At 41.1% G+C, this 24282-nt stretch overlaps 3 protein-coding genes across 4 annotated transcripts; 2 read left to right on the plus strand and 1 right to left on the minus strand.

Moving 5' to 3' along the window:
- Positions 1-2691: 2691 nt before the first annotated feature.
- On the minus strand, positions 2692-5013 carry LOC135501432 (6-phosphogluconolactonase-like). Its single transcript, XM_064793550.1, has 5 exons — positions 4887-5013; positions 4368-4568; positions 4045-4187; positions 3758-3898; positions 2692-3451 (listed from the first exon to the last, which is right to left on the minus strand). The coding sequence occupies exons 1-5, from the start codon at positions 5011-5013 to the stop codon at positions 3335-3337; spliced, it is 729 nt and encodes a 242-aa protein (XP_064649620.1). The 3' UTR covers positions 2692-3334.
- A 215-nt stretch (positions 5014-5228) lies between these two features.
- Positions 5229-10810, plus strand: LOC135501261 (anaphase-promoting complex subunit 2-like). Its single transcript, XM_064793283.1, has 12 exons — positions 5229-5297; positions 5660-6071; positions 6234-6345; positions 6588-6720; positions 7051-7330; positions 7552-7669; positions 8088-8263; positions 8477-8766; positions 8998-9160; positions 9445-9540; positions 9737-9966; positions 10243-10810. The coding sequence occupies exons 1-12, from the start codon at positions 5229-5231 to the stop codon at positions 10456-10458; spliced, it is 2295 nt and encodes a 764-aa protein (XP_064649353.1). The 3' UTR covers positions 10459-10810.
- Positions 10811-11780: 970 nt separating this feature from the next.
- LOC135501438 (parafibromin-like) lies at positions 11781-20049 on the plus strand. 2 transcript variants are annotated; one of them, XM_064793558.1, is made up of 13 exons: positions 11781-11911; positions 12523-12628; positions 12921-13053; positions 13175-13548; positions 13852-13983; positions 14103-14166; positions 14433-14600; positions 14905-14937; positions 15193-15280; positions 15476-15616; positions 18224-18315; positions 18444-18585; positions 18779-20049. In XM_064793558.1, the coding sequence occupies exons 1-13, from the start codon at positions 11781-11783 to the stop codon at positions 18813-18815; spliced, it is 1641 nt and encodes a 546-aa protein (XP_064649628.1). In that variant the 3' UTR covers positions 18816-20049. The 2 variants fall into 2 exon arrangements, with proteins under 2 accessions (XP_064649628.1, XP_064649629.1); XM_064793559.1 differs by lacking the exon at positions 14905-14937.
- Positions 20050-24282: the final 4233 nt, after the last annotated feature.

Below are 24282 nucleotides of genomic sequence, written 5' to 3' on the forward strand. Positions count from 1 at the left end.
AAAACCTTAAAAATGTGATTATTCCTTAACTTCTTGCCCGATTGCCACCAATTTGATATCATGGGTATATCTAACCACCATACAGTATATGTCACACAGGTTTTTAATTTGACCTTCTTGTCAAGGTCACAGAGGTCAAATGGCGTAAATTTGCCGTCAGGCCGTAACTATGGCACGTTTCTTAACTGCAATGACTATTGATCACAAATTAAGTACACATGTACCCGTCAGGTGATCTCAGGTACTGAAGTTTGGTGCGATCTGATTTGCCGTTTGGCCTCCAGGGAGGGGGCCAAATCCTAAATTCTTCAAAATGCCATTATTCCTAGTAATGACTTGTCCGATTGGCACCAATTTTATATCATAGGTACATCTAATTCTAACAACCATTCAATGTGTCACCCGGGTCTTCTTTGATTTGACCTACTTTTCAAGGTCACAGAGGTCGAATGTACTGTAAATTGGCCATTTTGGGGAAATTGTAATTGCTTGGACCTACATCAAACCTAACACTACATGACACAATACCATGCTCTTTATCCATCTTTCCTCCACATGAGGTGAGCACAATGGCCCTGGCCATTTCATAGAGTAATGAATTTTTGTAAAGTTTTATCTCATCAATGTATGAGTTTTAATCAATGTTTTGGAGGCCGACAGTGGAAAGATGAATCTTTTAGCCAACATGTCCAAATACTATACAGATTCTTTTAGTGAACCTATAATCTGGGTTCTTAAAACAGTCATCTGCTGTAGTTTTGTTCAAGCTGAATGGATGACCAGTATAAACGTGAAACTGTGTGTAAATGTAATACTGGTAGCTACTCTCTTTTACTTTCGAACTTTCTATTAACTCCACTCTTTGAACTACATTGTCGATGTATTTGAAGAGTAAGTTGTTTTATTTCTGATCAGACCTTTACATATTTTTAAAATGTGTCTTTCGCCGCTGAAAGGGAGCAGCTGTTTTGGGCAAAGAGGGTTTTCTTATTCTAAATCTAGTTTTACTAAACTTCTGTGATCCTAGTTTTCATGTTTTCTAGGATTCAGGCCACTATCTGACTATTTGATTTTGACTTCATACTGATACATTTTGTCTGAAATTCTCAACAATATCTCATTTCGAAAGAATACCTTTTTGCTCAGGATTTTTGATCGAAACTCCATTCAGTTTGTCCATAACAAACGTGTTGTTCTGTTACAATTAGATATCTTAATTTAGCTTTATTTCAATGTTTAGTGGTACATTCTATTGAAATAGATGGCACTGTTTTAGAGAATAATCTTTTAATTTTTGTTCCTTAGTCCTGTATGTTAGAGAGGGAGTTTTGTAAATCTTTTTGAGTCCCCATACTAGGGTTTTAGATACTTGTCCATGACTTAAGGTGTAAATAGAAGGCATAGTTGCCAATAAGATGCTAAAGCTCAATTTATGTATAAATGTAGATGTGTAGAGCTAAATGGCTGGTCCATTTTCATCAAAAATGGAAACAGAAGTATTATATGTAAAGTATTGTTCCAATGGAGTATTCATGTCACATCGGATGACGAGACGAAATGGTGCATGATCACGACAGTCCCTGATGCCATGCTCCTTCCGCTGTATTTGAGCACTCCTACAAAAGTCATTGAGCTCAAAAGCACTGCTCAACTGGTGCAATCTTGTCGGCTTGAGATGCTGTTATTCCCTCAGCGTATCAACAGATTCTAAGGTAAACACATTCCGGCTAATGAAGTGAACAAGGGATGTGATCATAACAATTGTTGCATGGCTTGTCTTTTGAAGCAGTGTTCGGGGCAAAGAGAATTCAGGTTTAAGCGGTGCGAAAGGAGTGTAGCAGACATCATATTTTGCCTTTAAAATTGTCTCAAATTGACTCATGCTATTGACTATCAAGATTGTGACAACCACCTGATAAACACAGCTTAACCAATTCTGTGCTAGGGCTTTCATGCATTATTATACTGTTCCATCCATCGGTCTTGATGTAATATTTACGTGTCATCCCACTGATGTGTTCTGTTGACCAGAATGAATATTTTGTACAAAAATTGGATCAGTATCAGTATTAAATATTAAGATACAGTATAAAAAGTTGTTCCTGTGTTTAATTTCAAAGTCAACTTTTCCAGATTGCTTTGGGTTGGGACCATTTTACCACTTCACTGCAAGACGTCGATCTTTACATTCCTTATGGCATCTATTTCATGGCAATGATGTGCATGAAACACAATTACATCACATCGTGCAAACCTGCGCTACGCCTTCATGCCACGAGGCTTGTATTTCGACAGTCGTATTATGACAGCAGTGACCACAGTACCAGTGTATGGCATGCATTGCATTGACATGGTGAACACCTTGGGTGCCCAATGTGGTAGATCTACATCCATAGTGGCGAATTGTGGTAAATTAAGGGCATCGCAGGGATCTTTAGTAACACCCTGGGCACCCAAGGTGTTATGAGGTGAGGTTTCGGCATCCCAAAGGTTGTACATGTACTGATCATGGAAGATGATGCTGCACTCTTCAATAGATGATAATACAGTCGACATGCTGTGCACTTTTATGAGATTCTTCAAATAGAGTTGATCTACTGCCATGTTGGTTTAGCCTTATGAATGCACCAGACTAGAATGCTGCTATGGTTGATGTCTTCAAGAAAGGGAACTCGGAACTAACTTGGAATGAGTTGTAAATAGCACATTTATTTGGAATAAATACCATAAGCCATTACATGATACATGTAGACTCAAAATACCCTCGGAACTACCAGTTCTTATCCATTGCGATCAGGCAGCGTCTACCAAAACAAGTAACTAGAATTAAGTTTTTATTGAAACAAATGAGTGTGCAACACATGGCTAAACTGCAAGATATGTTAGCAGAGACAACCTCAGGCAAACTATACATGTAGGCTTACTGGGAGTTGTATACATGTACATGATTCTTAGATACCAGTCTTAGTTATTATACTGTGGATTCCCCGAAACTGAAGAACATAGCTTAGATATGCGGTAATGAACATCCTATCCTGCCTTGTGCGTATAGAGCTCTTTAAATCCGGCACCAGATTTCTTTGAACATTGAGTGCAATGCACTCTGATTCATTCTGTCTCAGATTTTCCCTGAATGATGAGAGCATTGCAGCATGAGTATAGGAAATCCAAATAAGCTCGAAAGCGTCTCTTACCCCACAGAAGGAAAATACAGAAACACAATCGGAAATACTCTCACTGTTAACTCCCTGACAAACACACAAGGAGTTCTATCCTAAATTGTCACTGTCCTTACAGATTTATGATCATCATCTCAAGTACATGAAAGTGAATGTCATTTCTTTTGTAAGAGGCTTGCAGCAGGGACATCGAGAAACCAATGCAGTTCACCGTTCTTAGGTCGTACTCGGGCAGCTGGGAGAGGGACGGCTTCCTTGCCTTCTAGGACTCTCTGGAAAATGATAAAAAGATGCAATGTTTGAACCTTGAAATATGTTTATTGTGATTCAACTTGTCTACTGCACTCAACGACTGTGATGTTCCCCAATTCAAAACACTTCAATGTATTCAGTAGACTGTCATCATGTACTCCTGGAGACCTATTAAAAGAAGACTAAGACCTCCATAACTGCTCTGCAATATGCCATGCCAGAGCCAGACAATTTTTGATGCTTTAAAGTTGCGAGTATAAGATCAGGGTGTCCTGTTCTTTAAAAAAAGATTAAGAGTGAAGCAAATAAGTTTAAAATCAACCAACCTGAATCATCTCTGCTTTGCCACCTCCACATGAGGCAAACACACAGCAGGCAGCATTGTTCACAACAGGAAATGTCATTGTGATGCGCTTGGGTGGAGGCTTGGGGGAATCACTGATTGGAGCGATGAGTACTTTAGTTTCCTGCAAACAAAAACAAAGCTATCTACAGAGGTGAAACAGTAAATATCGTCAAAAACTTTGGAACATGTAACATTTACTGATTGCTTTAGGGTTGACCTAAATCAATAGCCCCGAGTCAATGCCCACTAATTCGAAGCTCTCCATACCTTTAATAAAGGATGACCCGGAAACAATGAGCATGTGTGTCCATCTGGTCCCATTCCAAGTAACAGCATATCGAACCTTGGCACATCTTTTCCAGGGAAGACTTGGCGAATCTTGGCAAGATAATCCTCAGCTGCTTTTTCAACTGAAACACAAAATAGGTAAAGAAATTTCATTCTGTTTGATCTAGAAACAAGTTAAGCAATTGCCCCAATCTCCGATCCCGAGGTTTTGACCTGATAAAAAAGTGGAGACCCTACTCTAAATCTAAAGGTCATGCATTGAACCCACTCATCCTATTCCAATGCACTTGTAATGGACCTACCTGTTACACCAGGATTTATTTTGTAGATGTGCTCATCAGACAAGGGGACCTTTCCAAAAAGGTTATCTTTGTAGTATTTGTAAGTGCAGTCTGTATCCTCGAACGACACATGTCGCTCATCGCAGAAGAAAACTCTCCACTTGGACCAGTCTGTCTCTAAAGATGGGAGTCCTTCACAAAGGAACTTGGCAAGGCTGCCACCTGAAATTCAAACCAAATAAAGATTAAGCTGTTGGCCAATACTCCAGTTGATTTACAATTTTAGGCTAATTTAGTAATTGTCAGATCCGACGCCGACATCAGTCATCACGTCACGGTTCATTTCATGACTTCCCTAGCTGAAGACATTGGGTAATTAACTGACAACCATGAACATTGCCATGACCAATGTCATAGTCTTGAAGTTCCACCTGTAAAAGGTAGATGGCAGCACCGGCTACTTTAAATTGTGTGATCGATTTCAGCAAACATAAACCTTTTGACAGTCAAAAAGCAAATTGACAACCAAAATATCCTCACCTGAGAGACCTACAGAAAAGGTCCCGCTCAGCTGAATAGCTTGATTTGCTTTCTGCACAACAAATTTGCACAAAAAATCTGAAACAGTTTTGTCATTTTCGTGAATGTGTATTTTAGTGGCAGCCATTTTGAAGTAGCAAGTGATTCACTCTCCGCTCAGCCAGCACTTTAAAAAGCCAAAAATTTTGCCTAGCAATTAATTTGTTTCTTACCGACACTACATGCAAACAAATATTGTGCATCCTATTGTTTACTTTAAACAAAATTTGGATGCGTGGCTTTTATTTTATTTGCGTCAGCAATATAAACGTACCGGTGGTTGATAATCGATTAATAATTAAAATGGCGGTCGATTTGGAAGAACAAAATTGTGCATGGAATGTTATAACTGCTGCACTTTCTCCACTACATGTAATTTCAGGATGAACTTATGATATCTTATTGTTGATAAACCTGATTGATAACGACATGGTCACAATTAGTTTGGTGCTTTATTGTTTCTTGTGAAGAAATAGTCTCTCTATTCATCCGACAGCTGTGCATCGTCCACATAACATACATATTTTATCTATTTCCGGACAGATTTCCACCAACATGAAAAATAAGGAAAATAAATAGCTTCTCAAGTTTTCAGTGTCGGTGGGCCCTTCAAATAAGGGATGTGTCACATTGTCTTGGACTTAACATCATGACTTGACGTGTCACTGACTTCATTGTCATACACTCATTGAGCTGATAACTGATAACCCCTTTTTTTCAATCTCAACTTTCAGGGTGCTACAACAATCTCCGACACTCAACTTGGTCCCGCAATCAACCTGATACAAAAATACAGCTATGGTCCAATCGTTGAAGAATGGTATCTGGAGTCGCTACAACAAGACCTCCGGCAGCAAATTGCCCCGGCATTTTGGGATAGTTTCATGGACAATTCAGAATGCCTTGTGTCACAACTGTGTTCATCAATACAAAGACTTAATGCAAGTTTGCTGGAATATCAAAGATGCACAAACATCTGTTCGAGAATTTCACAGTCTGGCGATCCCAGTTCCGATGTCAAAAGCAAAGTTGAGGCGTTGTTTAAATCTGTGATATTCTACTGCACGCCGAAACATTTTGACAATGACGTCAATCAGTTTTATTCGCTTGCCTTCAAAGTGTTCAGGAGCCAGGGCAAGGACGAGGGTGAGTGGCTCTTATTTAGCTGCCAACCATTGCTATGTGATAGTAGTTCTGATAATTTTGTCTGATTCAAATGACTACTGGTAATAGAACACTATCTAAATGATAATGTCCACATCCACTCTCTACCAAAGATATCTTTGTGATTTGGACCTTTATTTCCAGATTGTGAAGAGGAAGGTGCTAGTACTGCCAGTTGTTCAGTTTGTACGGAAAAAGGGGCCATCTGTCAATGTCAAGATATTCTTAGCAAATTCCACTTGGTCAACAGGTTATTGTAAGTTCACGTACAGCAGCATGGATTTTGATGATAAGATGATGCCGACCGAAATGACAATATTAATTCACTTTGAATTTCAATTTGAAATGTATTTGACAATTCTTGTCATTTCTCGATAGTAAGAAGGAATTTATAAACATTTTTTAAAGGGGAAGGAAGCAAAAACAGCGATTCTATTTTGCTTTCTAAGCCAGCAGGCAAGAGGCAAAAATTTGTTGACTAGAGTTTTGTTTTTGCAGGAATGAGCTTGGTTTGTTGGAGAGAGTTTGCGGCGAATCCATTACCAATATTTGTCACCAGCAAATCAAGCAACACATCACTCACATGTGCAAAGGAAACTTTGAGACATCATATATGTCAACCTTAGAAAAGGTAAACACCTTTTAGCCACACAATATTCTGTTTGTATGAATCGTCTTCTTTCCCTATCAAGCACCAGCTGAACGTAACTGGGGTCAAAAATGTTATGTAATCTTACCCTGATGACGACTCACATGAGCAACTAACTACCTGTGAGATTCTTGAAACTTCTATAATGATTTATCGATGAAGTTTATCCCGCCTAAGTGTGCTGATTGAAGTTGTTCAAACCTCCCCATTCTAAATTTCTTAATAGGTTTCCCTTGAGGCTACAGACGTGGTCATTTCTATTCAGTTATGATTGCTACAATCTATTATTCATCAAGTATTCTTTTCTTGCAGTGGTTAGAAAAGAAAGTGGTCGGTTGGCTTGCGTGGGTTTATGAAGGAACTATCACGACGTCGCAAAATAATGTCGAGTCATTTCATAGTCGATTGCATCACTTCCTGTCGGAGACATATGCTGATGCGAGAATCCATGAACTTTTTGACATCATTATCGAATTTCCTGAGTCAGAGCCAGCAATTTTGGATTTGAAAACATGCCTTGAGAAAACAGATCTGAGAAGTACGCTATTGGTGTCATTGAAAAATGCCCTGGAGACAAGGTTGCTACATCCAGGTTGGTACGATTTGTTTTAGGTTCGTTAAAACAACCCCTGAGCATTTGAGTTTTGGTACATTCCACTGTTGAAGGGTAATGGCCTGCCTCGGGAGTTCTTCTGTATATTTGAGAGAGAAAGCTACAACTTCCATAGTGTAATCTTCGTTAGTTTTGTTCTTGATACAATATGTCCAGACTCTTCAATCACTATGTTTTAAAATGTTCTCTTCCTTGATCAGGTGTGAACACTGCTGACATTCTCACTGCATATATCTCTGCCATCCGAGCGTTGAGGGTTTTGGATCCAACCGGCGTCATCCTAGAGTTGGTGTGTGAACCAGTCAGAAAATACCTCAGGTAGATAAAATGTAACTAAGATGTGAAGATAAATACAATGATGAGTGTCCTGATTGCACTCTGAGTGATGCTGTCTAAAGTTGGTAAAGTCAGAGAACAGAATCAGCTTTTATCTCCACCTGGTCCTTGTCTCCAACAAAGGCAGCTCCATCGCACCATGATAGGAAGTAACTAACCATCCCTGTGAGTGTGAATACATGGACCAGTCCCCCTTCACTTTCTCTAAGGTTGCCAAACTCAATGCTGCTCAGACAACCAAGTTTTGCCAAGTCGAGGAACAAATACCTTCGTAACCAGACCCGACTATGTCTTCTGTTGACACAGAGCAGAAGATTGTTACAGCTGGAAATTTTTTGTCTTGATAGCGTCGCCAACATTTTCCTTTGTAAGTGAGAATGTTCATGTCTTCTTTCTTCAGGAACCGTAATGACACTGTTCGCTGCATCGTGTCTAGTCTGACCGAGGAAGGAAGCAGTGACCTTTCTGACGAACTCTGTAAGGCACAGCCATTGGTCCTCGATGAGAGTTACCATAGCGATGATGTGGGCGAGGACTGGGAGCAGTGGGTACCTGACCCAGTTGATGCTGATCCAGGTATAATTCTGTTGAAGTTTTTCTCAGCATTGTTAAAGTAGATTATGAGAGTGTACATAAACAAGTGGTAGGCAAACAGGATCTGTGGAGAAACTTGGTGCTTCCTGTTGGCAAGTTACCAAAGCAGTGGTGAGAGGAAAACACCATTATTTTCCACCTTGATCCGTCTGCGCTTGGCAGCAAAAGTTAGTTGTCTCCTGCGTCTTATTACAGGAAAAACCTCCAAGAGTCGACGCTCTTCTGACATCATCAGCATGTTGGTCAACATCTATGGAAGCAAGGAACTCTTCGTGAATGAATACCGCAACCTCCTCGCTGATCGCATCCTAACACAGTTCAGCTACGATACTGAGAAAGAGATCCGATACCTGGAGCTGCTGAAGTTGAGGTTCGGCGAGGCACAGTTACATTACTGTGAGGTGATGCTGAAGGATGTGGCAGACTCGCGGAGGATCAATCATCATATTACTGATGCCAAGAACAAGAAAATAGTACCAGATGAGGCAAGTATACGGCTATTTGTGCGAACTTGCTAACCAAAGTCATCCTGAAGTTGGTTAACGGGAGAAATTCCAGAAGAGTGAGAAATGCACTTTGTTCATTCCTCCTTCAAAATTAGGGGCTGCCTATCTAAAAGGTGTCTGATGATCCAAACAATGCTGGGGTTAATTCTGATCACCTTTCCTTGTTCTGTCCACCAAGTTCAATTAGAAACGTTCCTTCTTTTTACCCAGGGTATACCAGTAAATGCCATGGTCCTCTCAGCACAGTTCTGGCCATCATTCCGAGAAGAGAAGATAGAACTTCCAGAAGAGTTACAGTCATCGCTGGATACATACACCAAAGCATTTGAAACATTGAAGGGCAACAGGACGCTTAGCTGGAAGCCTCATCTAGGTAGGTTCATGCAAGGCAGTACCAGGACAGTTCCCCCGTGGATGATACCATACCTGTTGGACATTTTGTAATCCCTGGACAATTCTTACAAGAGGGCAGTTCACCACAAAGGAAAATTTGTCACTGGAGGACAACAGTTTGTCCTAAAAGTCAAGTAATCTCTGAGAACAGACGAACTTGAAATCATAGTCTATCCAGTGATAGTTTGACTGATTGTGATGGAGCTTATGTTGGGAACAATTTAATCAAAATGTGTGAGGTGTATTTCTCATTTTATTTTGCAGGCTTGATGAATGTTGAGATCGAGTTGAAAGACCGCAAGATAGAACTGAATGTTTCTCCAGTCCATGCCACTATTCTCTGGTATTTTCAGGAAAAACGTAAGTGATGATAATAATTTCTCGCGTTACTTCGGTCAATCCATGATAAGAGCGATGGCAAGGTCTGGTGGCCAACATGTTCTAATCATCATCCAAACATGATGGGTCAGATGCAGATGACCTTGTTTGCATTGCTTTGAAATGCTAATTGATGCCTTGCGGATGCAGACTTTGAACAATAGCCTCTTCATTTCAGCCAAGTGGACAATTGAGGAATTAGGGAAGGTGATGCACATGCCAAGCTCGGCCTTACGACGGAAGATCACGTTTTGGCAGAGTCAGGGTATCTTGAAGGAGGAAGCTACAGACACATTCACTCTCCTTGAGGAGCAGAGAGGACGACATCATGACATCGTGGTGGTGGAGGATGACGAGATAGAGTCTGCGATGGCATCATCTCAGGATCAGAGAGAGGAAGAACTACAGGTAAATATTTGATGCGAATCTTTTGAAATGTCCACTGTTGTGTCTTTTTCTGTCCATTGCACTAGGACAGTTTCCATCAATCAATGAACTGATTAGCAAATCCAAAGGATGCAAGGTAGTACCTCAATTGGTACATGCTAGGTTTTGCATCCCTAACATCTTTTTCAAGACACTTCCCATTGCCAACTTTACCTTCAACATTTGTTTGTTAATATTGCCCTATCTGTTCTAATTCTATAAATACAATGCTGAAAATCTATCTTGTGTTTATTTCAGGTTTACTGGTCCTACATTGTCGGCATGCTGACAAACTTAGAATCTCTTCCCTTGGAACGTATCCATTCGATGTTGAAAATGTTTGCAATGCAAGGTCCGACAACATCTGAGTGCAGTATACCTGAACTGAAAGCATTCTTGGATAGGAAAGTGAAAGAACAAAAGTTGATATATTCTGGAGGTGTCTATAGACTTGCAGGAAAGGGTGGCTCATAGGAGTTTCCCCCTCAGGCTGTTGCTCTGTTGGGAGTGACTGGGAAAGTTTTAAGATGTCCGAAACTGATACAGATAATTTGAAGGACAGGAATGGACTTATCCTATGATGAACATTCAATTATGGTTGAACCCCAACCATTTTATATGGTGACACCAGGGACCCCTTGAGAATCAGTTACCAATGGTCTTAAGGTGAACCCTTACTTTTTACAAAATTTTCCATTACCCATGGACAGTTCACTGAAAATCTGAAACCTGGTCACCTAATTATCTTATGTGAATGAATGTGTGTGTTACATGGAGAAATGTATGCACTGGAGATTATGAAATAAAATGAACAGGTACTCTATTAGTCATTGCTTTTGTTTATGTCTTCAACCATTCTGTGGGAACAATTCCAGTCACAGTTGTATCAGCTCATGACATCAATCAACATCATGCATCACAAGCTGACACTAAGTTACTAACAGAGCCAGCAAATAATGTTACAAAGATGCAATGGATCTTGCATGGGGTGATTAGCTTTACCCCTTCACCTTGTTGTTTTTCTGGTATAAAAACATGAACCCTGAAAACATGAACCCTGAAAAGTAAATGAGTGATGGTTTGATGGACCAAACCTTGAAAAATAACACCCTGTAATAACCAGCTGGACGAGTTTGAAGTTAGAATTGATAACCAGCTAGATCAGTGAAGCGTGTCCACCTTGATAACCAACTGGAAGAGTCATCTTCAGAATTTCGACCATACACCAAAAAATAATTGGCTGGTCATTAAAATTTCGATTAAAATGTAGGATGTTTTTGTAATGGCGTGAAATTAATGAAATCTTTTTATTGACGCTTTTTTTCATAATTCATTCTCCAAACGTCGGCAATGGTCATCATCGTCGTCAAGCCTCACTCGACCTACTGCAATCGTGCCAGAGGTCTCATTAGGGAGTTGTTTTGTATTCATGCGCGGCCAACCCATAATTGTAGTTCCTAAAAATCATTGATTTCTTGGTTTTCACAGTATGCCAGTTTTGATTTAGCAGTTGTTTAGGCAAAGACATGTTTTTTTGGAGTTTTTGAAATCTTAAGTGCTACTCAATAAGCGGCTAACAAGAAACTACGCATTTTACTGTTGTTGCCGACGTATGAGTACCTTGAACTTGGAATGTGCGTCGGCCCCATGTTGAAATGCCGTCCAGTGCCAGTTCGTGCGTTTTTCGCTGATTTGTGCAAAATTCAACGTCATCATCGCGTACATTCGGGAAAAACTCCCTAACGAGACCTAAACAGCGCCATCGTTGTCTTGTGGTCAATATTGTAACCAGAATCATGGCGGACGTCCTGAGTGTTTTGCGTCAATATAACATACAAAAGAAGGAAATTCATGAAAAAGATGAGCAAGTTATTTTCGGAGAGTTCGCTTGGCCGAAAGCTGCTAAAACCAACTACCTAATTTGGGGGTAAGATCCGTTTAAACTCTCTCGAATTTTGCAATTGAAGTCTCCAAATTGAAGATGCAATGTTGTGATTTTTGTCGTGTTGCGAAATGCACGAAAAATGTACACAAGACAATACACATGTAGTTGTTGTGTATTCATGTACATTGTAATAATGTATATTGGAATGCCATCCCTGCTGATGTCATGTTTTTGTTCATGTTGTTGTGATTGAGGCTGGTGTAGGTAGTGGCCGCACAGTTGACAGTAATTGTTTACAACCATCAAAAATTGTTTATAATGAACAGTGACGATAGTCGACAGCAAAACAGCATCTGATCAAGCGTGCAACCGTTACTGGAAGTGGAACTGTTTCTCGGCCTCTGAGTCTGAACTGTTTCTTGGCCTCTGACTTTCACATTTGAAAATAGCCGGAGCTGTTTTTCAATCCCATGAATGACTATGAGTTTGATGTCGGTATTTCTTTGTCAATGACGATGTGAAGACTCAAGTGTGGGTACCAAATTGTCAGTTACACATAAGTTAAATGCTGAGCCTGAGGGAAGCGACTGTGTAGGCCAAACTGTAATTGTGGCAATCTCTTCCAGCAACTCATGTCTTTGGGTGTATTTCAGAACTGGCAAAGATGGCATCCCAAAAGAGTACTACACATTGGATTGTATCCTCTTCTTGTTAAAGAATGTCCACTTGGCTCATCCCCTCTATGTCAGGCAGGCTGCGGTAAGAGAACTATTCAAGAATCTATAGCTAGAGGACACTCATATTTGTCACTTCATGAATTGAGTAGATGAGGTCGGTCTGTGTGTTTAATTTTGAGAAAGTATCTTGTCCTTAGTGTCCTCGTAATCCATTCTCTCAAAATCAGTAATTTGTGATCCCAATCTTATTCTTCCCTCCAAATAAGGGCAAATCTATCATTTCAAGGCTGAATGATATTTCAATTGTTTGATTCACACCTGGCTAATCTGGTTATATATGCATTGACCCATCATATTTCAATTTTATATTTCAGGCGGCCAATGTGCCTGTGGTACGTCGACCCGATCGTAAAGAGTTGTTGGCCTGTCTCAATGGAGAAACAACCACATCAGCCAGTATCGACAAGAGTGCTCCTCTGGAAATATCCTTACAAAGGCCGACACAAGGTAAATATCAACCTGGCAGTAGCCCTAGTTTGGAACTATTTCTTGGTCTTAAAGTGTTGACCTTCAAATAAGTGGAATTCTGTTTAGCAAAAAATAACCTCTCTGCACTTTCTGTTTTCAGTCAAAAGGACTGCAGATGTGCCACAGGGCAGTGAGATTGAAAAATTCAAGAAACCAAGACTAGAAGAAGAAGTACTCAAAGACAAAGAAAGATTAGCAGCCAAGCTAGATGCACCAAAAGAAACCTCTGTGCTCCCCGACCAGATCAAATCTTCTTCACTCTCTGAGGCCATGTCGATTGAAAAAATTGCCGCCATCAAAGCCAAACGTCTGGCCAAGAAACGTTCTATGATCAAGGCAGACGACGTGGAGTTGGGCTCCGGTATGGTTGAACAGAGAAGTTTTGTGGATGCTGAGGTGGATGTGACGCGTGATATTGTCAGTCGAGAAAGACAGTGGAGGACAAGAACAACTATTCTTCAGAGTACAGGAAAGGTGAGCTTCTTCCTCCTTTTCTTAAACATTTGATTTTTGGGGATCAATGGGGAGTCAAATTTTCTGCCATGAGTTGGGTAAGGGAGCTGTCTGTCTTCACTACATTTTTTTGGCCTCTTCACTGCTTGGAGTCTAGGTCTTCTCTTGGTAGCCATTGATACCAAGGCGAAGATGGAAAGAAAAGGCACCAACAGATCTGGGGGTTTCAAACCTGTGACACTTGGATTAAGAGCATGTGACCATTATGCCACAGCGCTCTAAAATGAACTATAAAATGTGATGCATTTCTGATTTCCTTTTCAGGTCTTTGCGAAAAATGTGTTTGGGATCATGCAGGCGATCAAAGCAAGAGAGGAGGGTAGTCACAAGCAACCTTCACATCACCATGGTCACCATCATAGTTCGTCTTCGTCATCTCATAATCAAAACACAGCAGTAAGTGATTGTTTAAAATTCCTGGGGGGAAAATGTGGGAATTTTTAGAATGTACTCGGTAGACCAGCTTTTGTCTATTCATCATTCTGTTGTCTTAAAGAGTTGATTGCCTATTCCAGCCTCGGCCTGCACAAGCAGTGGCGTACAACAGATACGATCAGGAGAGATTTAGTGGAAAAAAAGGTAAAAATAATTTTTGTTGGCAATTCAGCAATTATTGGAATATGCAATTGCCTCTCCAAAAATGTCAGATTAAATTTGCAAAGCATGCTGCACGTTCCTCTGAAAGGCTCACTTTGACACTACATTCGAAATTCCATTTAGCAAAGATTAAGACCTGGTACTATTTCAAGCTATGATTCAAGTACGATTCAAATGCTGCTGGCAGTTGGGTTAATCTTGTGAATATTTTGATGTCATGAATGCAATTTAGTTCTTACATTTTACAGAAACGGATGATTTCAAAATTGACACCATGGGAACGTATCACGGCATGACTCTGAAGTCTCTGACGGAGGGTGCATCTGCTCGGAAGGCACCGACACCACAGCCAGCTGCTCCTGCACCGACACCACGACCCATCTCACACGCCAGACCGTCACCGGGACAGAAAAAAGGTAATAAGTCCTGTAAGGTTGGCAACAGCAGAATGCAATATGAAGTGTCAGTGTCTACCAAAGTGTAATCTTCTCGCAACCCCAGTACACCTAGAAGACGGGTATCGGGCATGCCCAATCATGTTCCTTTCTTGCAAAGACCACCTCAAACATTCTAGCACTATTCTTTTAAGTGCTGTTATGTTGGGGTAAATATTTAGTTCTTGCAGAGAAGTGAGAAATTCATTCTTGATGACCGTGTATACTTTGGGTTAAATTTTTATTTTTTTGTTTTCATTCTAAAGGTCTTTAGTTTTTTGTTTAGTTTCATTATTGCAAGGCTCAGGAGAGTTACCACGTGAGTTTGATGTCTGGTCTAGTGGTGCACAAATATGCAATTCTGCACATTGATGTTTCATGTCAGGGTGCGATACATCAATCAGAATCTCAGAAGTGAAGATGAATGAAGTGAACTGCATTATAAACCAGTTATAACTGAGTTATAAACCAGTCGTCTGTGGCTGGAAACAAGATGCTATTGAATGATGTAATGAAATGAACAGTCTGCCATTAAAGATTGCCAAGTTAGTGATAGTTAGAATCTATTTTCCAGGCTCAAGGACTCCTATTATCATCATCCCGGCCGCTACCACGTCTCTCATCACAATGTATAATGCAAAAGATATATTACAGGATTACAGGTAAGTGTGTAGATATGATTTGTGTATCATGAGTATCGGTTATGATAAACATGAATGAAGGCCTTCCATACAACCAGATGTCAAACTCAGTTTGCATGGATGATTCATGCGGGTAGCCCTTGTCAAGCTGCTTATAAATTCACTTCAAGCTGGCAGAGTGGAACTGAAACTTTGAAAGTCTACATTTCCTTTCAGATTTTTCAGCACAGAGGAAAAGAAGCAGCAAGGTGTGCGGCGTGATAATGAGGTGCTGATCCAGCGACGGAAAGATGCAGGAGGCCTCACAGTGCCATACCGGATCATCGATAACCCTTCAAAATTATCAAGAGAAGATTGGTAAGACTGGTGAAATTTAAACCGTAGTAAGACAAAGAATTTGAGAACAGAACATTTTGCATCACAGCTTTTTGACTTGCTTATTCTGATGCCCAATGGAAATTTACAATAAAAACAAAATCTGAAATGAAGGAGGCAATTCAGTTTTTTAGAAATTGATATGTACAAATTTTATTTTCCCCTTGCTTTCTGTACAAAAAGCTCATTTGACATTAAAGTTGAAAATTATGGTATCCAGGGTACCAAGTTAGGTTATTCATTGCAAAATAAATCATGTTTTTCTGGAATTTCTCTCGGTAGCAAACTCTGTTATATCAAAGAGCACATTGTCATTTTGTCCTTAGATTTAGCACATATTACCCACACATTCACTCTTGAAATTTCCATTCACAAACTGACACGACTTCGATCTGCAATGAGATCAGAAGCACAAAGTCCTGTCGATCCTCGCTCATCCTCATTCTCAGACACCTCAAACTCATGTTCTGGTACTGCAAAATATTGTCCTGATTCCTTGAGTAAACTTCCTGCAGTGTCTCTGATCTGTTTCTGCAAATTTGCACAAACCTTCGTGAATGTTTCCTTGGTTAGTGTGAGTATTGACCGCCTCATAAGCAGCGCGTTACGCATACGGCATTGCGTTGATCTCCTGGCCTGGTTCTGTCCCAGTCTCTTTGGTTGATTGTTCCCCTGCCTTCTGTTAGCTTCACAATGTCCTGGTCTTTGGATTGCCTGCAGTTCATCGGATAAGTCCTTCAGTTGCATTTCTGAAGGGATAAAAAATAAGAGTGGATTAGAGTGGGCCTCACAATTTGACAATTTACACATTTAACATCTCACTACACTTGGAGCTAGCTTGGCCCTTTTGAAAATCAATCCAGTCTTCTAATGGCCCCTCAAACAATATGCCCAGTATCATAAGTGAGTCCAGTTTTCGGTGCAATATTTACAAGTGTAGCATAAAGACTCTTCAAAACTAGGGACACCCCGAATTAACATACTGCCTACTTACCAACAAATTCAATCTGTGAAGCTGCTTGGTCATGACGCTTCATCAAGTCCAAAAGATTTTTAGCAGCGTTGAAAACATCCATCCTGTGTCCTTGCAGCAAACTTGACTACTGAATATTCTCCCTCGAAAACTCACAAATATTGAACAATTGACGTCTTTTGAGTAATGTGCTCAACTTGTCAAAATGTGATGCTTACTCAGTCCTCCGCAGCTCAATTATGTCTCTCTAATTATTGAGAAGCAGGTGTGAAAATGCACAAAATTAGAAGCAGGGCTGTAAATAAGATACAAAATTCTGATGGATAAATGCTGCTTCCAATATTGAAAAGTCCTGTGATGTGAACTTGGTGGAGCTTCTTTGCAGAATGTTCTAAAAAGAAAATTACTCAATTTTATACAGATGGTCTGATTGTTGTTTTACAAGAGTGTAAATCTGGCAATAATTCTTGATTACCCAACTTGAGTGCCCCCTGCTGCCATTCCAATCTTGGGGTCAGGCACCTTCTCCATCAGCCCCAAAACAATACATTACTGATTGGACCTGGACTAATTAAACTTTCATTAATGAGTCAATTACAATAGCATTTGTTTTGGTAGGAATGCTGTGATCAATTGGGCATTTGTCCTCCACTTCAAGGATTGTTTAATTGCTGGTGTGTTCTTTTGATCTTTTCTGATGAAAGTGTTTAAAATTTGTTTGTAGACAGCATCTTGCTATGACCAGCTGTTTGATTTTGCTCCGGCCCTGGCTGTGATAGAGAGAGCCTTTTGATGGAACCCGGGACTTTGTTTACCCTTCCTGCTTCTGGCTAAATTTCTAGTCCTTTTAGCCAAATTAATAAGATTTAGTCAGCATCTTGCTAAATGCAGCTGTCTAAATTATCCTGCAGGTAATAGTTGAATTCATTCATATTATTCAAGGAATGGAGGGCGTATCTGTTTTGTACTCCCCTTTTCATAGGGTAATTCATCCAATTGTTTTTACTATCTTAGCTGTGTGCCCACACCCCTGGCCCTATCCAAAGGAGATTGATGGCCTGGCCATTATTGGACCAAACCCTGAACAACAACCAGTCTCATCGATCCTTTGATCTTCTGTTTTCATCATAATTAAACCCAAAAGTGCCTCTGTCTTGCTGTACCCACTCCCATAACTCCACCCTCGGGACCATTGGGGGTCTTCAAGTTATTAATCTAAGTTAATCAAAGAGACACGCTTGTGTCAAACTTTTGTCGCTAATTCTGTTTGCTCAGGTCTTCTTTGATCTTCATTGACCATCCTGATTAATAAAGCAAGGCTTACATATCTGGCTGTGCCCACTCCCCTTCCCCCACCCTTCAGACCTTTGGGGGTCTTGACTCTTGAGGTACAAAACTATTTTGATCTTCCTGGATCAAAGCAATTAAATTTGATTGTTTACCTGTCAAGCTGTGCCCACACCCTCTGACCTCACTCGGACCCCTAGGTTGGTATTGACAGGCCTTGTGCCAAATTATGAAATTGATTGTGGTCTATTATACCTTTCTGCTTGTCAAATTGTACCTGATTAATAAACTTTTTAGTCTTATTTAAACCTTGAAAACTCTGTTTTTAGGGATCGGGTGGTTGCAGTGTTTGTACAAGGTCCAGCATGGCAGTTCAAGGGTTGGCCATGGGATGGAAATCCAGTCGACATATTTGCAAAAAGTAAGTGTGTCATATCTTGTAGTTGAATTTATAACTTTTATCACAGATCTCTTTTGGCAATGCATGGGAATGTCTTTTGTTGCATGAATCACAAAAATAAAACAGTTCAACTCATTTCTCCTTTCCAGTAAAAGCATACCATTTAAAATGGGCTGATTTACCGTTAGATAATAATGTGAAGAAATGGGCCGTGACTGTGATCAACTTGGAGCGACTCAAGAGACATTTGGATCGGGCAAAGTTGCAACAGATTTGGGAGGAATTAGACAAGTGAGTATCAGAATGTTTCTATGCATTCGGTCCTAGAGCGAGTTGTAGAACGTCCCATGGCCATAGTGCCAACCAATGCGTCGAGTTTAGAATCAATTTCTTTAACCGAAGCAGATGAAACCTCTGAAATATATTGTGGTCGCTGCGATCTATATCCAAATCATATTTCAAAATATTATATACTTGCTTTCAGGCACATGATCAAGAACAAACCTCATTTACGATTCTGAGGAAGCTATTATCACAGAACTATCCAACTGCCAGGGAATATAAAAGGACAGTACTGTGTTCATAAAGAGGATGTGCTGTATGTGATCACGAGAGGAACAGTCATGTTTTGATAGAGTGGACCGTTTTGTGTTATGCAGCTACTATGGATAAGCATAGGACATATTCAAGATATTTGACATTTAGGAACCATTCAACTACACTCGGTGTTAAATGTTAATGGTTTGTGTTTAGTGGAGTGATGGGTTATGCAGGATCTTTTGGTGCCAGTAGTTTTCTGGAAATGAAGTCTTGTTATTGAATTCCCAATATTTGATTTTTGAGACCAGAAAATGCTCGTTGTGCACTGTGTGCTAAAGTCTTTTAAAATACAACAGAATCTCACCATTGATGACACCCCTGGGACTAACAAATACTATCATTAATTGAGTGGTGTCGTAAACAATTAATTTGTTACCAATGTAGTGGCCACAATGGGGTGTCCTTAAAAGAGAGGTGTCTGTTGAGGGGAGGTTCCACTGTAGTAACCTAGCTATTTTGTTTCAAGTCTGCAACTGGCCTGTTCAAATTGTTTGGTTTGGGTGTTGGGGATTTGAATTCAACTGTGAATCAGAATTGCCAGATGAGAATTTTGATGGAACCAGTTTACTTTTGATTCATATTGATCTGTAGCTTGTTTTTCTGTGCATTTTATGTACATATTTACCGCAATATTCACGAGTACCATTAGTACATTTTGTTGTGCTGTCATTCTGAACAACCTTTTTTCGCTACTGGAGTTTCATTTTGTAAGTACAGGTAAAGTAGTATTTGAACCATTTGCTTTGTAACGGTTGGCAAAAACATTCAAAAAAAATTTCAATTCAGTTGTACATATGTGTATTGTACATGTATACTGTGTATGCATAACTTATAGTCGCTTCAGAGCTGTTATAAACCACATTAAGTTTGGAAGTCCTCGATGATACTTACAGCCTTGTGAATTTGGGTAGAATTATTTGGGTGAGCCTGAGACCAGAGGGATTTCAATCAAAACCACCAACTGTTCCAGAGTCACTTGCATGATGTCTATATTGAAGTATTTGAAAGGGGTAGGGGTGCCAAGACTAGGATTGACATGACTTGTACGGTAAATAGTTATGCATTGTTCAACCCTTTGGTAAGATGTGCATCGTGTTGAAACGGCTACTAAATTGTCAACTGTTTCGCTGTGTAAATAAATATACAAGAGTATAATAAATGGTCTTTTGGTAACATCTGCATGTTTCTCAATATTTTAACTCTGAAAATCAACTGCCAGGTTTCTAGACTGTGTCCTGGTTCTGTCTGAGCACTTTTCTGAGATTAGAAGAATTGAAAAGTAATCTTCTGAAAGATTCACAGAGGAACCACAGTCAGATAGAGACCAAAACAATTCATCACAGCACAATCCACCCTCCAGGCTTATCCCAGGGACAAGTCCTGAGGCCACAGTCAGTTCGAGATAGCAGCAACTCCTCACAGCACAATCCACCAACATACTTATCAGCGTCCTGGAGACATATCCTGATCTATCTCACAATCAGATGGAGACGGAAACAGTTCATCACAGCACAATCTACCTCCAAAGTTATCAGTGTCCTAGAGACATGTCCTGAGGTCACAATCCGATGGAGACGGAAACAGTCCATCACAGCACAATCTACCTCCAAAGTTATCAGTGTCCCAGAGACATATCCTGAGGTCACAATCTGGCCAGAACCAATGACATCTCTGCATCCATTCATTCGGGGTTGTCATTATCCCACAGACCCGTCCTGTCACAATCTGATCAGGACCAAACCAAGCCATCACAGCACAATCCATACTCCCAATGTCGGGTCGAGGCCATCTCAGAATCCATCCTTTCCTGGGGCTTGTCAATATCCGAGAGATAGGTCCCAATAAGATCAAAGCAGAGCCAAACGATCACAGCAACATCGAGCCTGCTGGCATGTCATTATCCAAGAGACATGTCCTGAGGTCAAAATCGGGCTGAGACAGAACCAAGGCAGTCTCAGTATCCATGGGCATGTCATTATCCTAGAGACATAGGTCACAATAAGATCAAGACAGAACCAAACCATCACAGCGCAATCCATACTCCCGCCATGACATTATCCTAGAGACATGTCCTGGAGACAGGTCACAATCAGACCTAGACCGAACGAAGCAATGTCAGCATCTATCCTTTCCTTTGGCTTGTCAGAGACATGTCCTGAGGTAACAATCAGATCACGTGCCAAGCCATCACAGCACTATCTACCCTCCCAGCATGTCATTATTCCAGAGACATGTCCTGAGGTCACAATCAGTCCAAGTTCATTGATACAGCACAGTCCACTCTCCTCGCTGATAAGTATCCCAGAAACATGTCATGTTGAGGAGACATGTCACTATGTATGTGTGCAGGGCAATGTTCTGAAGGTCAATCTCGGGTGAAATAGATACAAGAGGGATGAAGGTCCTTGGGGAACAAGTTCGAGGATGTAGGCTATAGCCATAGGGATATCCGTGGCATGAGAGGTAAATCTATGGGCGAGTTTAAAAGAGATGATACAAGCAAGAGGGCTGACCTGCAAAGACATGTGCGATTATGTCGTGTCCAGTCAAGACAGGCTGTGACCTCGGACACAACTCGTTCAAAGTGGTTGTGTTCTCCCGAATAGTTTGTCTTCTAATTTGCCAAGAGACTGATCAGTTCTGGATTGGAACCGTTAGAATGCAAAGATATGGGCATCTGCTTGCAGTAGCTAGCTAGGCCAGATGATAACTATTCAGATCAGTTGCAACCCTGCCGCAGAGTCTGTAGACATTCAGAACACAAAGGGCCTGAGGATGATACCAATGGTTCTGAATTTGCTATGAGACAACCAATTCGTCACTGTGCAGACGACCCACCAGGTGGCATAGAGACATGTCCTGATGTCACAATCAAGGCCAGAGACATAACCAAGCTGTCCCATGCAACACAGCCATACTCATTTGTCAGTATCTCCCGAATGACTCTTCTTCTTCTTCAGCGTTCGGTTGATCATACATATATCAGATCTGCAGTGTGGATGCATCGACAAAACTGGTAGTTCACGTCAGGTCGTCAGCCTTTCCCCACAGCTTCGTCTGGAGTGTTGTCTCGTCGGGCCAGAACTTCCTGCATACCGGTGTAGAAGTTTAAAATGTCCTGGGATAGAATGCCCGGGAAACAAATGATTCTATTATGCGCTTCAATCTCTGAGCTATTGACGGTCAGGGTCTCTATAGAACCATATTGCAGAATACAATAGGGCCGGACACTTTTTCAAGGGGGGCTTTTGTTACTGTTACACCGGCTCCAGTAGTAGGCAGTTGTTTAGGATGTGCTCTGGGGTCTGTTCTCCGTCTTCATGGTTGTTCCCCAGGACGTTCCTGCAAGCTTGTTCATCAGAGCTATTTTCTGGATGGTTCTTTCTTGCCAGTGGACCGACTGGATGTGCGCATTCCAAGTTAGTCGTTTGTCCAGTGTGTCAACTAGGAAGACCATCGATTCAACCTCTGGTATTGGCTGACTTCCAAAGTGGAGTTCGATGGTTTCCTTCTTTGTGGAGAGTGAGAAGAGCATGGATGCCGTCTTTGCAATGTTGACATCCACACTTTCGGCCCATTTTCCACCAGGTTGGCTATTGCTTGGACTCTCTTTCTGGCTGCGGGTACATGTGTGCAGACAACCCAGGATGCTAGGTCATCTGCAGGGAGCTTGTTCTTGACATGTTGTTCAGACGCTGCTGTTATCCCGTTGATGCAGACCAGGAAGAGAGTTGGGGATAATACGCCTCCTTGTGGTACTCCTTCTCTAGTCTCCCGAATGACATGTCCCAAGGTAACAACAACCAACCAAGTTTTAGCACAACCTATTTCTGAATTTGCTATAAGGCAATCACGTCGACATTGTACAAAACATTCTCTAGGTGTCCAAGAGACATGTCCCGAGGTCAGAATAAGGCCAGACAGTACCAAGATGTCAAGTCCTGAGGTCACACTCCAAACTATGGGACCAATTCATCACGTCTGCACACCCTCCGATTTAGTGAGGATCTTAGAGACACATTCTCTCACCGCAATCAAGTCTGGTCTCCAGTTTAATCCGTCTCCTGAAGAAATGTCCTGTCACAATCAGTTGCGACAGCTGGGTCTTCACTTCACAATTCAACCACTCTAAAAAAGACAAGTTTTGATGTCCGTACCTTCCAAAAGACACATCCTGAAGTCACTTCCAAGCCACAACAAAACAATTCATCAAAACACAAACCCGCTTTCACCCGTGTCAGTATCCTAGAGACTAGTCCTGAGGTCACAATGCAAGTGACCGCGGCACAATCTGTCCTCGAAGTTCCATGTGAAACGTCCTCCAACGATTCTGGTGCCGTGATCCAGTTGGAGACAGAACCAGCTCTTTGCTAACGACGAGCCTGGCAAATGGATTGTGCTGTTATGAATTGGTTCTGTCTCGATCTGATTGCGACTTCAGGACATGTCTCTGACAAGCTCAAGGAAAGGATGGATGCTGAGATGGCTTTGGTTCTGTATAAGCCTGATTGACCTCAGGACATTGCCTCGTGGATAACGTAAAAAAAGTCGAGTCTGGATGATGGATTGTGCTGCATGGCTTGGTTCTGTCTTGACCTGATACTGACCTGGCCATATCTCGTGGTTTATGACAATACTAGCATGAGGTTTGATTGTGCTGTTATGGCTCGGTCTTGATGAGATTGTGACCTCAGGACATGTCTCTTGCTTCATGACAATCCTGCGGGATGGAATGGGATGAAATGAAGTGGTACTATCTTGATCTGATTGTGACCTCAGGACATGTCTCTTGCTTCATGACAGTCCTGTGGGATGGAATGGGATGAAATGAAGTGGTACTATCTTGATCTGATTGTGACCTCAGGACATGTCTCTTGCTTCATGACAATCCTGTTGGATGGAATGGGATAAAATGAAGTGGTACTATCTTGATCTGATTGTGACCTTAGGACATGTCTCTTGCTTCATGAAAAGGCTGAGGGAGGGATAGTAATGTGATGAAGTCTTGATCTGATTGTGATCTCAGGACATGTCTCTGGCTCTCTGACAAGACTGAATGGTAGATTGTAGTGTGATGAATTGATTCAGTCTTGATTTGATAGCTAGCACAGGAGATGTCTCTACGATAGTGACAGGCTTTGAGGATGGATTGAGCTATGACTTGGTGGTCTTTTGAGAGCAACATCAGGACATGTCATTTGGACAATTTAGATGAACTATTGGTTTTGTGTTTCAAGTACCAGCTCATCCTCCTGCACCAAGCTTTTCAATGCCGCAGTGGTTTTGTTCCACCTTGACTTGACAGTCACAACATTTGGGGCTTGATTCTGACAGTCTGTCTTCCTCATCACAAGGAAAGTGGACAGTTCTCAAATGGTTTGAATGTCA

Source organism: Lineus longissimus, chromosome 17 (assembly GCF_910592395.1).
Source record: "Lineus longissimus chromosome 17, tnLinLong1.2, whole genome shotgun sequence".
In the NCBI taxonomy this organism is placed as follows: Eukaryota; Metazoa; Nemertea; class Pilidiophora; order Heteronemertea; family Lineidae; genus Lineus; species Lineus longissimus.